Source organism: Salmo trutta, chromosome 5, assembly GCF_901001165.1.
Source record: "Salmo trutta chromosome 5, fSalTru1.1, whole genome shotgun sequence".
Lineage (NCBI taxonomy): Eukaryota > Metazoa > Chordata > Actinopteri > Salmoniformes > Salmonidae > Salmo > Salmo trutta.
The window spans coordinates 11,927,341-11,941,773 of NC_042961.1; the positions used below are offsets into that span (position 1 = coordinate 11,927,341).

Here is a 14,433-nt window from a genome sequence, read left to right on the forward strand (position 1 = left end):
ATCCAGTTCAAACTTTGTGAGAGTGTTGGGCTAGATAAAGACATGAAAGAGAAATGTCAAGCTCATCTTGTCATTTTTGTGCTCTTCATGCCTCTGAGATGGCAAGGTGAATTTTGGCTCACAGAGTACCCTTGTTCTGTTTAGGAAGGTGCTTTAAAGGCTTGAGTTAAAATGATACTCAAAGCAATTAACTTTTCTTGAAGTAAAATGAGTACACGTGGGAATTGACAGCAATTGTAATTATCTCTCTCTCTCTTTTTGCTCTTCCCTTCATCAGGTGCCAGCTTGTGAGGGCCGGGAGCGACCCGCGACAGGATGCCTTTCTAAATATGCAACCCCCCGTGTCGGTGGAGCAGTCGTGGGAGAGCAGGGTGAAGGTGCGCTGCTGTCCTCTGGACCAGGGCCTGGACCATGACATCTCCACTTCCACCTGGAGCCTCAGGCGTCCCAGATGTCCAAGCCGCTCTTCCCCTCCTCCTTTCCGGACCTGCTCCATCCCTATCATCCCCTCTGTCCAGGGCCACAAGGACCAGGTCTCCTGTTTGCAAACAGCTACTGGCTCAGCCACCTGCAGCACCATGCCCAGTAAGGAAGTAGGAGGGCGCTCCCTCATCATGCTGCACCCCACCTCCACCTCCTGCTCCTCCTCTATTGGGGGCCAGCAGCAGGACAAGGTGGCCCTTCTCCTAGAGGAGGCCCAGGAGCATCTCAGGGCTCTTGCCCACAGGAAGCAGGAAGACAGCGTCGGCGCCGCCCCTCAACTGCCCAGAGAGACTGTGTGCTTCCTGACACTCAATGGTGGAGCAGCGGGGGGTTTGAGCCCTAATGGACCCACTGAGACCCAGTTAATGAGCCCTAGAGAACCTCACAGAGACTCAGCCCAGCCCTGCCAATGAGACAACGAGGTCTGGGCCCTAGCTTCCTGTCTGGATCTACAGTAAAACAACTGTGCTGTCTTGAAGTCAAGACTGTAGAGAGCTCTGCATCAAAGGGATGAGATTAAACTGAATAGAGAAAAATAATATCATGGAATAAACAATGTGCATACTGTATGGAAGAATGAACAGAGGGATGGTCTATGGAGTGATGAAGAGAGAAATTATGTATATGCATTTATTTAAATGAGAAGCTTCTTAGACAAAAGAAACCAAATAGTCTGTCATCTCCATGGTGTTTTTAATTGTAAAAAAAATTATATATAAATATATATGGATATAAATATATGGAATTAAAAAGGTGACCAAGTTCAGTTGAGGAATACAGGAATGATGTACCGTCTTTCTTTTTTTGTAAGAACTCCTCCACATTTTTCAGGCTTGGAGCACGTTTGTGTGGACCTCATTCACCCTTACCCCTTCTGTTTTGCTACCTGGTGTGAACCGACGATGCAGATAAACATGGCTGCCACAGCAACAGTATCTACTGTAAAACAACCTCTCAACTACCATTGTGAGTCTACCCAGCCAAGGATTATAACAGTCCCCCCTTGCCTTGGATATACCACAGCAGTATATTGAAGAACAATTACAGAATGATATAGAGAGACTTTTGCAGATAAACTACCCCAGGTTGACCCTGTCACTGGCTTGGGACAGCAGGTTGATAAGACAGGCGTGATGCTAACATGGTTGGCTAGTTTGGTGTCTTATTCCTTTTTTGTACGTGAGTGGAATTCCTCCTCTGCTGACCAAGTCGTTTAGCATGGGTGTTTTTTTCCCTCTGTCTAACCCCACACAACTCTGAGTACACACACACACACATTCCCTCGGCACACAACGACGTGTACAGGTGTGTTGGGGGTACACAGCAGGGATGGAGGGACCAAGGATAATAGGCCGGAGCAAGTGGAGGAGTTTCTGTTTTTTAGTTTCAGTTTGTTCGTGATGAACAATCAGCTGCTTTCTGGGGAAGGGGAGGGGGGAGACTGGAGAGGGTGGTTGAAGAAAAATGTGTTTGTGGTACCTATGAAGTGGGGACTTCAATTTCTGTTTTGAATTTAGAACCAAATGTTGGGGGAGAAAAGCATAATGGAGATTTTGCTGATTTTTTTTATTTTCTATTTCATTTTCAATGGTTCTGCCCCCTACCCCACCCACCCACTAACCCGTGAAATTGTGCATGCAGATAATATTTGTTTTCAGATTAACACCAATATTCTCTAGTGAGTTGCTGATTTCACTCACAATGTTTGGAATTTCACAATCAAATAACCTTTTTATCAGAGGTTTACAAGCAGACCATAGAGGTGGCCAGGGCTTTGGTAGGTAGATAAGGAGGTAAGGCTCCATATTGCCAACAACCCTTTCAGAGTTTTTTTTTAAAATGATCTCCACAATGAGGTCAATGTAGCAGTAGTAATAACCATTGGAGGTTTCCAGATAAAAGCTAACTATTTATGTGTAGGACATATCCGCTTGATGCCTAACAAGCTAAATGAATCGTGCTGCATGATGTACTTCATGCATCAACGACCAACAGTCGCATTTGGGTCATCAGACTTCAAGTGGAAATGTGCCGTTATCTGTAAACGTCCAACGCGTATTACTTTACCTGAAACCATTTTCAATGCATTTTCAACTGTTGGTCTTGGAAATCATACATGCTCTCTGTACATCCACCCTGCTGAATGGTTTTTGCAGTTATGAAAATCAATTTAAGTCGGGCATCTCTCGTTTCCACTCTGAACATCTGAACACCACATTACATTTGCCAGTAATTGAACACTGTCTGCTACACTCCACATACTTTCCGTTAACTTTATCAGAGAAGAAGCAGTGAAAAGGGGTCAGCCATATGACCGCCTGTCTTGAAATGATTAACAAACTCATTGACCTTTCCTGCAAATGCCTCAAGACTAGGGTGAGACTAGGGTGAGACATTCTATATTAGGTCCTCATTTTTCCAGTTTCTGTCTATACATGTGTCTGTTTGTGAATCTATGTGAAGGCTTATGCATTTCTGAGAGTATGTGTTTTATTTTTCAAATCAGATTGCTCATTGGAGTGTGTGTGTGTATACGTGTGCTTGTGTGTGTGTGTGTGTGTGTGTGTGTGTGTGTGTGTGTGTGTGTGTGTGTGTGTGTGTGTGTGTGTGTGTGTGTGTGTGTGTGTGTGTGTGTGTGTGTGTGTGTGTGCGTGTGTGCATGTGTGTTTGTACGTGCGTGCGTATGTGCATGGGTTTGTGTGTGCGTGACTATTTGCATGCATGTGGTTATAGAAGTTAATGCAGTGTATACACATGGGCCCATACTGTATGTCTATGTCTTAGTAGGAGATTTTGCTCAGCTGGACAGACAGCAGTGGAGAGGTTAGCTGGCTGATGGCAGGGTTAGACCATACAGGCCAGACAGATAAGAGACCAGCTTGATCCACAAAGACCTCTGACTGCCAGGGAAAGCAACCCCATCAGAGCGTGGCAGTGTCTACTCTCCCCACAAATGGCTGGAGATGTTTACAGCCAATGCCAGTGATGCAGAGCCTTTTATCCTCTACCCTGATAAATGCAGGGTTGTAATCAGAGTTTGTTGTGAGAGTTTGGGGGAATTATACTTTGTCAGGTTTGTTTTTCTGAGACAAATCCAGTTTGGGGTGTGGGAGGGGGTCCAAGCATTCCAAGGTGAAATCTCACAGCAGGAAAATGATTCAGCACTGTTCATTTCCATTTGAAAAGGCCTGTGTTTCTTAGTCTGAAGTTTATTCAGTGCTGTTCGTTGAGGCAGAAGAAAAAGTTAATCCCTGGTGACGATTCTGAGCCAGTGGATGTGTAAACCTCTCTGTAAAGCTGATCTGCCTTCATAGAGAGTGACGGGGCAAGGAAAGAAACAATCCACCATGACTCGCTCTTGTACTTTTACCTACTCTGTGTGTGTGTGTGTGTGTGTGTGTGCGTGTGTGTGTGTGTGTGCGTGTGTGTGTGTGTGTGTGCGTGCGTGCGTGCGTGCGTTTGTAGTAGCAACGTTCATCAGGCACAGTGTACCAATGTGTTAATTACTGGTGCTGAAATTCATCTTCAGTCAAAAGATGTTCTGATTACTCAAGTATTCATCCAGAGATGTCTATGTCACACTTAATTTTGGATTGAGTATTGCTTTTCAAATGTGAAGGCTTGAAGGAGTTCAAAAGGTAAGGGTGTTGAATGACCAATCAACAAAACAGCGTTACATCAATTGTAATAAAAATATTCAGGGCAGAGCTATATTTCAGATAAGCATGGGATTATACCTAGACTCATTTCTAATGTCAGGCCAGGTTTGTAACCTTGATGTCAGCCAAGTGTCATTCAGATAATATTACAGATCATTTAACCGATAGCGTTTTCATGGTTATACACAGCTATGTGACAAGTGGTAGTTACATAGTTGTTATAAAATGGTAACGCAAAACGGACATGCAAGTAAATGATGCAATAGCATCCGGATATAAAGTGGGAACTAAGGTTGTTTTGACCCTCTGCTGCCTATGTGTGAATTATCCAGTCACTCTATCATAGGGTGGTCAGACTGGTTTAGGATATATATTATCCCTTCAGCTTCATATCATGTCACTGCGAATGTTCATTTTTGAAATAAGAATGGGTCTAAAAATGGGTCTTGAAATCCAAGTTGTGAACTCCAGAGATGTTCCATGCCAGTGTATGTGTGTGTGTTGACATAGAGTTTCCCCACAAAACCCTGGCTAATGTAAAAAATATTCCAGTTGTGATATGAAAAATAGAGTCTCATTTTTGGCAGTGAAGAACTTTATTTCAGTGATACCCCTCAAAAAATGATATAGTGGATTTTTCTGTTCATTTTATTTTTGTATTTTTGTTTTTCAATAAAGATGAGTCTTCAGTGTTATTTCTTTCAGTGCATCTGCAGAAAATGTAAGTAATATTACGGATATTTTGGAGATTATGGAAAATTCATAATCCAAGGTATTATTAGTTACAGCTACAGAATTCCTGAAATCTGATAAAGGTGCATAAAGCGCAGCTCAGGGATCAACAGATAAAGAATGGTCATAATATCTGAAGATTGCTGGTGAAGTCAACCTGGAGTGAGGAGGAGGACATAGGTGGATGCAGAAACACACAGACGACAAGGTAATAATGTGCTGAGAGAGAGAGAGAAAGCTCATTAGACAGTCACTGACGGGGAGAGATGCAGTAGGATTTACTCAGACATAAAGGTACATGACTCAGACAACCAATACGTTACAGTCCAACCAATACATTACAGGCTAACCAATAATACTCATACTAGGTAAACAGAATGGTCATGTTATTTTCTGATGAAAGATATACAGTATGGACAATAAGAAAACTACCAAACACGTGTGTGTGTGTGTGTGTGTGTGTGTGTGTGTGTGTGTGTGTGTGTGTGTGTGTGTGTGTGTGTGTGTGTGTGTGTGTGTGTGTGTGTGTGTGTGTGTGTGTGTGTGTGTGTGTGTGTGTTAAGGTGTGTGTGTGTGTGTGTGTGTTAAGGTATGTGTGTGTGTGAAAGTGTGTACGTGTGAAAGTGTGTGTGCGTGCCTGCATCTCTCACAGATAAATCACTACTGGATTAAGTGAACATTTGATTACTGTTAATGGATCACTGATACTTGGGTGATCCCAGTCCAAGTACAATGGGAAGACACACATTGTTTCTGTCTGCTATGGTGACCAGTGATCACACACCTATAACCATACAGTTGAAGTCGGAAGTTTACATACACCTTAGCAAAATACATTTAAACTCAGTTTTTCACAATTCCTGACATTTAATCGTAGTAAAAATTCCCTGTCTTAGGTCAGTTAGGATCACCACTTTATTTTAAGAATGTGAAATGTCAGAATAGTAGTAGAGAGAATGATTTATTTCTGATTTTATTTATTTCATCACATTCCCAGTGGGTCAGAAGTTTACATACACTCAATTAGTATTTGGTAGCATTGCCGTTAAATTGTTTAACTTGGGTCAAACGTTTCAGGTAGCCTTCCACAAGCTTCCCACAATAAGTTTGGTGTATTTTGGCCCATTCCTCCTGACAGACCTGGTGTAACTTAGTCAGGTTTGTAGGCCTCCTTGCTCACACATGCTTTTTTCAGTTCTGCCCACACATTTTCTATAGGATTAAGTTCAGGGCATTGTGATGGCCACTCCAATACCTTGACTTTGTTGTCCTTCCAACTTTGGAAGTATGCTTGGGGTCATTGTCCATTTGGAAGACCCATTTGCGACCAAGCTTTAACTTCCTGACTGATGTCTTGAGATGTTGCTTCAATATATCCACATTATTTTCCTTCCCTCATGAAGCCATCTATTTTGTGAAGTGCATCAGTCCCTCCTGCAGCAAAGCAACCCCACAACATGATGCTGCCATCCCCGTGCTTCACGGTTAGGATGGTGTTCTTCGGCTTGCAAGCCTCCCCCTTTTTCCTCCAAACATGACGATGGTCATTATGGCCGAACAGTTCTATTTTTTCCAAAAAGTAAGATCTTTGTCCCCATGTGCAGTTGCAAACCGTAGTCTGGCTTTTTATGACGGTTTTGGAGCAGTGGCTTCTTCCTTTCAGGTTATGTCGATATAGGACTCGTTTTACTGTGGATATAGATACTTTGTACCTGTTTCCTCCAGCATCTTCACAGGGTCCTTTGCTGTTGTTCTGGGATTGATTTGCACTTTTCGCACCAAAGTACGTTCATCTCTAGGAGACAGAACACATCTCCTTCCTGGGCGGTATGACGGCTGCGGGTCCCATGGTGTTTATATTTGCGCACTATTGTTTGTACAGATGAACGAGGTACCTTCAGGTGTTTGGAAATTGCTCCCAAGGATGAACCAGACTTGTGGTCTACAATTTGTTTTCTGAGGTCTTGGCTGATTTCTTTTGATTTTCACATGATGACAAGCAAAGAGACACTGAGTTTGAATGTAGGCCTTGAAATACAACCACAAACACCTCCAATTGACTCAATTAGCCTATCAGAAGCATCTAAAGCCATGACATTTTCTGGAATTTCCCAAGCTGTTTAAAGGCACAGTCAACTTAATGTATGTAAACTTCTGACCCACTAGAATTGTGATACAGTGAATTATAAGTGAAATAATCTGTCTGTAAACAATTGTTGGAAAAATGACTTGTTTCATGCACAAAGTAGATGTCCTAACCGACTTGCCAAAACTATCATTTGTTAACAAGAAATTTGTGGAGTGGTTGAAAAACAAGTTTTAATGACTCCAATCTAAGTGCATGTAAACTTCCAACTTCAACTGTATGTCAACCTCTGGTTTGATCATCAACAGCGTTTCCCTGTGTTTCATCTCACTGAGAGGCTGAGCACCAGCTGATTCAGGATCAGTCCAGGCAAAGCATGTGATGGGGTTCGAGAGACACTACAAACCAGTACTACAGCTCTCAGATAAGTGGCCAACAGCAAAGACGGGTTTAAATCAATAACAAAAATGATCCAGCAAGGAAAAAACATATTTTTTTTCTCCATACAATGACATCCATACGTTTAACTATACTGAACAAACATATAAACCCATGTTTCATGAGCTGAAATAAAAGATTCCAGAAATGTTTCATATGCACAAAAATGCCACAGATGTCATGCCACAGATGTCTCAAGAGTGTGCAATTGGCATGCTGACTACAGGAATGTCCACAAGAGCTGTTGCTAGATGTTTGAATGTTAATTTATTTACCATAAGCCACCTCCAACATCATTTTAGAGAATTTGGAAGTTCGTCCAACCGGCCTCACAACTGCAAACCACGTGTAAGCATGCCAGACCAGGACCTCCACATCCGACTTCTTCACCTGAGACCAGCCACACGGACAGCTGATGATGAGTATTTCTGTCTGTAATGAAGCCCTTTTATGGGGAAAAACTCATTCTGATTGGTTGGACCTGGCTCCCATGTGGGAGGGCCTATCCCAGGCCCACCCATGGCTGTGCCCCTGCCCAGTCATGTGAAAGAGTTTAGGGTCTCATGAATTTATTTAAATTGACTTATTTCCTTATGTGAACAGTAACTCAGTAAAATCATTGGAGTTGTTGCATGTAGCGTTTATATTTTTGTTTAGTATAATTGCATTTGTAACACATAATGCACCATATGGTACGTTTCAGCGGATCTGTGTACAATATCTGTCTTCAATCTGTGTCACGGTCGTCGTAGTGATTGGACCAAAATGCAGTGGGAATGTGTATGCTCATTTTATTCTTTATTAAATAAATGAACACTGAACAAAAAGAACGACGAAAACAGTCCTGTCAGGCACACAGCTAAACAAGAAACAACTACCGTAATTTCCGGACTATTGAGCGCACCAGAATATAAGCCGCACCCACTGAATTAAAAAAAAAAAATTATTTTGAACATAAATAAGCCGCACATGTATATAAGCCGCAGGTGCCTACCGGTACATTGAAACAATTGAACTTTACACAGGCTTTAACGAAACACGGCTTGTATCAACAAAAAAAAGTCAATTCCTAACGCTGCTGTTTCCAATGTCTTATCATCGACTCATTAAGACCAAGCTCCCATGCAGCAGCTCTATTTCCTTTTCCAACAGCCAGATCAATCGCCTTCAACTTGAAAGCTGCATCATATGCATTTCTCCGTGTCTTTGCCATGATGAGGGTGACAAAATGACTACCGTAATCAGAATGATGGGAAGTTTGAGAGCGCTCGATTTAATCTAAACAGTAAACAAAAAAGTTGTTTGACCTTAACCCGTTCGGCAATTTCATTGGTCTAATGAAAGCTTCATGCCGCCACAAAACTGAGCACGTCACAGAATGTGTTTTTTTGGAGAAAAAAAATTGAAAGCGGGAAAAATCCATATATTAGCCGCGTCATTGTTTAAGCCGCGAGGTTCAAAGCGTGGGAAAAATGTTGCGGCTTATAGTCCAGAAATTACGGTACCCACAAAAACCCCATGAAAAACACCCCTACTAAATAGGACCTTCAATTAGAGGCAATGAGGAACAGCTGCCTCCAATTGAAGGTCAAAACAATAAACTAAACATAGAAATAGAATAACTAGAAAATAGAACATGGAAATATAAAACATAGAACACTACCCAAAAACCCCGACAACAAAAAACAAACACACCCCTGCCACGTCCTGACCAAACTACAATAACAAAATAACCCCTTATACTGGTCAGGACGTGACAGTACCCCCCCCAAAGGTGCAGACCCCGGATGCACCTAAACATAAAAAACACAAAAATAAACCCAAACTAAAAGGAAGGGAAGGGAGGGTGGCCACCGTCACCGACGGTTCTTGTGCTACACCCCCCCTCCCCAACCTCCTACTACGGAGGTGGCTCAGGCTCCGGCCTTACTCCCCAACCTAACCTGTCCACCCCCGCTAACTGCTTATTATATTTTACCCCTCCCAAAGTCTCTGGACTAGGTTGCATCATTGGAGACCTCGGACTGGAGGGCGACTCTGGCTGCGCCGGTTCCGGACTGTAGGGCGACTCTGGCTGCGCCGGTTCCGGACTGTAGGGCGACTCTGGCTGCGCCGGTTCCGGACTGTAGGGCGACTCTGGCTGCGCCGGTTCCGGACTGTAGGCCGTCTCTCTCGGTCCCGGACTGTAGGCCGTCTCTCTCGGTTATGGACTGTAGGACGTCGCCGGAAGCACTGGACGGGGAACTGTCGCCAGAAGCTCTGGACGGGGTACTGTCGCCGGAAGCTCTGGATGAGGTACTGTCGTCGGAAGCTCTGGAAGGGGTACTGTCGTCAGAAGCTCTGGACGGGGTACTGTCGTCGGAAGCTCTGGACGGGGTACTGTCGTCAGAAGCTCTGGACGGGGTACTGTCGTCGGAAGCTCTGGACGGGGACTGCGCACTGAAAGCCTGATGCGTGGGGCTGGCTTTGGAGATGCCAGACTATTTACACGCACCACAGGGCTAGTGCGAGGAGCAGGAGCAGGACGTACTGGACTGGACTGACGCACTGGATGCCAGGTGCGTGGGGCTGGTACTGGAGGTACCAGACTGGGGACACGCACCCCAAGGCTAGTGCGAGGAGCGGGAACAGGACGTACTGGACTGGGCTGACGCACTGGAGGCCTGGTGCGTGGTGCTGGCTTTGGATACGCACCTTGAGGCTAGTACGAGGAGCAGGAACTGGATACACCGGGCCATGACCAGCACAGGTCTGGAGCGCACCGCCTGCACCACCCGTCCTGGCTGGCTAGTCACAGTAGCCCTGCATGGGTGAAGTGCTGGCAGAGGGCGAACTGGACTGTGCAGAGGCCTGATGGCTGCCGTGCGTAGAGCAGGTTAGCCTGGGCCCAGGAGATGCACCGGTGGCGAGATGCGTTGCGCAGGCATACTCCTACCAGGCTGCACGCCCACTCTAGCACGGCACTTGCGAGGGGCTGGGATCGCTCGCACCGGACTGTGCGTGCGCATGGGCGAGATTGTGCGCACCTCCACAAAGACCAGCACTCTCATGATTCGCTGCTCCCCATAAAAAGCACGGGGAGTTGGCTTAGGGCTCTTGCCTGACATAGCCACACTCCCCGTGTGCCCCCCCCAAAAAATGTTTGGGGGGCTGCCTCTCATACTGTCCAATCGGCGCGTATAAGGCCTCATAACAGCGGAGCTCCGCCTTGGCTGCCTCCAGCTCCTCCTTAGGGCGAACGTATTCCCCAGCCTGGTGCCATGGTCCAGCCCCGTCCAGAATTTCCTCCCATGTCTACGATTCCACATAGCTCCTCTCCTGGTGCTGCTCCTTCCGCCGCTGCTTGGTCCGTTGTTGGTGGGTAGTTCTGTCACGGTCATCGTAGTGATTGGACCAAAATGCAGTGGGAATGTGTATGCTCATTTTCTTCTTTATTAAATAAATTAACACTGAACAAAAAGAACGACGAAAACAGTCCTGTCAGGCACACAGCTAAACAAGAAACAACTACCCACAAAAATCCCATGAAAAACACCCCTACTAAATAGGACCTTCAATTAGAGGCAACGAGGAACAGCTGCCTCCAATTGAAGGTCAAAACAATAAACTAAACATAGAAATAGAATAACTAGAAAATAGAACATAGAAATACAAAACATAGAACACTACCCAAAAACCCGGGACAACACAAAACAGACATACCCCTGCCACGTCCTGACCAAACTACAATTTTTACATTTACATGTACGTCATTTAGCAAACGCTCTTATCCAGAGCGACTTACAAATTGGTGCATTCACCTTATGATATCCAGTGGAACAACCATTTTACAATAGTACATCTATATTTTTTTGGGGGGGGGGGTTAGAAGGATTACTATATCCTATCCCAGGTATTCCTTAAAGAGGTGGGGTTTCAGGTGTATACGGAAGGTGGTGATTGACTCCGAAATAACAATAATAACAAAATAACCCCTTATACTGGTCAGGACGTGACAATCTGTCCCTTTTTAGTCATCAAATGATTACTTTAGATGTTTGAATTAAACCAGCTTTAGTCTTTAACAGTAGGTATCTCATCCATTATTAATGCATATCTTTTATGTATATTATATTTGTGTTTGTAAGCCACATACAAAATTATTATTTGAGAGTTTAACAAGCGTTCAACATAAAACAAATCAAAGGTTGCCTATGCTTTTCAAGAGAGAGAAAACAGAGAAAACAACAGCTCTAGGATGACATTGGATGCAAAAAACTGAAATGTAAAACAATAACGGCACTGCAGACACTCAGCCATTATTGGGAGACTATATGGTGACTCTCCCTCAGGCTGCATTGAATGGACCCATTAGATTGCATAACTAAAGACCAAGATAGAACAAAGATAGCAGATTTTACTGGATCCTCAATCTATTCCTTCTGCTTTCTTCACCAAATAAATCACTGCTGATTGTAGTCATCAATCACAACATGAAACACAAACCATCCCTGACAGACTACCATTATAAACTGATCTTCCTTGATTTTGTTATGTATCTATTCATTTACCTTTGTTTATACTGAGTTTATTGAAACCAAATTCTCTAATAGAATGAGTTGGTGAGCAGCAGGAAGGTTCATACAACTGCTATGATCTTGACTGACCACAGAGTAAAAACCGTGGCTTGATGTTGGTGCAGAAGAACGACCCTCTTTGTAGGACAGTGGCCCCATCACTGGAGTATTTGGAGATCCTAGACCACAGGGGGAATATCTTCCAACACCCCCACCAGAAGCAAGCTTTATAGGCTTTATACTGAGCTAGGATTTGTATATGTGTATGATAGGTATGTTATTTTACCCACACTGACATTCATGTTTGGTCTTCTCTGGCTTGGCGATATCAATGAGAAATTGATTTCTATATGTAAAAGAGTCCACGCCACCGCTGTCATTGACATGATTAATCAGGCATGGTTCCTGAAGTGTCCACCTACACTGAGTGTGAAAAACATTAGGAACACCTGCTCTTTCCATGATAGACTGACCAGGTGAATTCAGGTGAAAGCTAAGATCCCTTATTGATGTCACTTGTTAAATCCACTTCAAATCAGTGTAGCTGAAGGGGAGGAGACAGGTTAAATAAATATTTTTAAGCCTTGAGACAATTGAGACATGGACGGTGTATGTGTACCATTCAGAGGGTGAATTGGAAATATTTAAGTGCCTTTGAACGGGGTATGGTAGTAGGTGCCAGGCACACCGGTTTGAGTGTCAAGAACTGCAACGCTGCTGGGTTTTTCCATGCTCAACATTTTCCCGTGTGTATAAAGAACGGTCCACCAGCCAAAGGACTTCCAGGCAACTTGACACAACTTTGGGAAGCATTGGAGTCAACATGGGTCAGTGTTCTTAATGTTTTGTACACTCAGTGTATACATAATCTAATCTCCTGTTAACCATGATTCTGATAATATTGAAAAATCATAAGAAATTAAATGTCAAAAGGTATTGCCCCCTTCCTATTATCTATCCGAACAATAACATATTAAATATGGTGGCTGCCCTGCAGGCTGACAAATAGATCAAATATAGGGTACAAACAGGTTCCATAGCCACATGGCAATATATATTAATGTTATTGTTGCTTCTATGTTATGTAATCAAACGACTACTAATAGTGTAGTTAATATGCAAGTCTGAAAATGGGCCAGAAAAAAACATTGATTAACTCTTTAGAAGTGAGATGGAGAGTGCTGTCTCTTAGTTATGGTTGTCTAGAGATCAGTTTTTGTGGTATTATTTAATTGTCCCGGGCCCACAGACATAATCATTATTCCATGCGTCTCCAGTAGGCATAGAATAATGCGTTTCTCACAACACGGTCAATGTTACTGTTCCACAGTGCAACCGTGCTGCATCGATAAAGATTGTACAATATCAAATTCAGTCAATGAATGTTTGCGGTATGAAGCAAACGCGCATGTGCACACACAGAAACAAACAAATACAAATGGAGAGAGTTTATGGATGCATTTATGCACTGTAGGTGGACTCTGAGAAATTGTGTGTGTTTTAGGGGAAACAAATGGAATGAATTATTAAGCTGCATTCTGATTAAGAGGAAATATTACAGGAAACAGAAAACACAACTATAGGTGAGTAAGGCCACAGGCTTCTCATCAGTTGTCAGTAAAAATAAAAATACATCTGATCTTGTTGCTCAAACAACCTCCAATGTTTAGTGTAAATGTGTTCATTCTGGAAATAGCAAATCTTTTCCGAAAATAGAAATTGTACATGATAATCTCTCTGGGAGAGAATGAAGCAAAACAAACAAGGATCATGTAGGTGAAAAGAAGAGACAGTTGGTGCTTGCATCAGCAGATCTAAAAGAACATTTCCAACACTAACAAACAGTTTTCATAATCCTCATGTATTTTAATATGTTAAGATATGATGACAATGTCGAAAAATTCAAGCAATTTTTTTTTATTAACCACATGATACACTTAACATACACAATATAACCACATGATACACAAACATGATACACAACATTCATCACAGCAAATCATTTGGATGGGTAATCTCTTCCCCAAAAGACATTTATGGCCCACGCAAAAGAGAGGCTCCTTGAAAATGATGTCATTACTCCTGAGCGATAGCTCCCAGTCCGATTGTTAGCTGTAGAAAAACAAGTTGGCGCATTCAATAGCCCGTAACTCAAGATAAAAATCTATAATAATACTCTTGCGCTAGTGCTTATAATGGCTGGAAAACCCCATCACCTGCTAGGCTTCTCTCTGAGCTGTTTTCTTTGCTGCTGTTCAGCAAAAACACTTAGGAATCTATTCAATCGGCATTGCTGAAGCATTACAGATTGCGCGATAGAAAAAGAGAAAGGAATTTCAACAGCTAAATGCATCAATTTGGTGCACTTTAAGGTAAACATTGAGAGATTAGAACATTGAGAGATTAGATATTTGTCAGGTAATTTGCACCTTCCCACCTGCCACAGCAGACACTGCCAGTACTCAATTACAATAGCTAC

General features: G+C 43.2%; 1 protein-coding gene across 2 annotated transcripts in view; it reads left to right on the forward strand.

Moving 5' to 3' along the window:
* LOC115193657 (pro-neuregulin-3, membrane-bound isoform-like) overlaps positions 1-3,031 on the forward strand; it is a 400,612-nt gene extending 397,581 nt beyond the window's left edge. For both annotated transcript variants that reach the window (XM_029752521.1, XM_029752522.1), the window contains exon 9: positions 278-3,031. In XM_029752521.1, coding sequence (XP_029608381.1) covers positions 278-896 — 619 coding nt within the window. In that variant the 3' untranslated portion in view covers positions 897-3,031. The remainder of the gene's footprint in view (positions 1-277) is intronic.
* Positions 3,032-14,433: the final 11,402 nt, after the last annotated feature.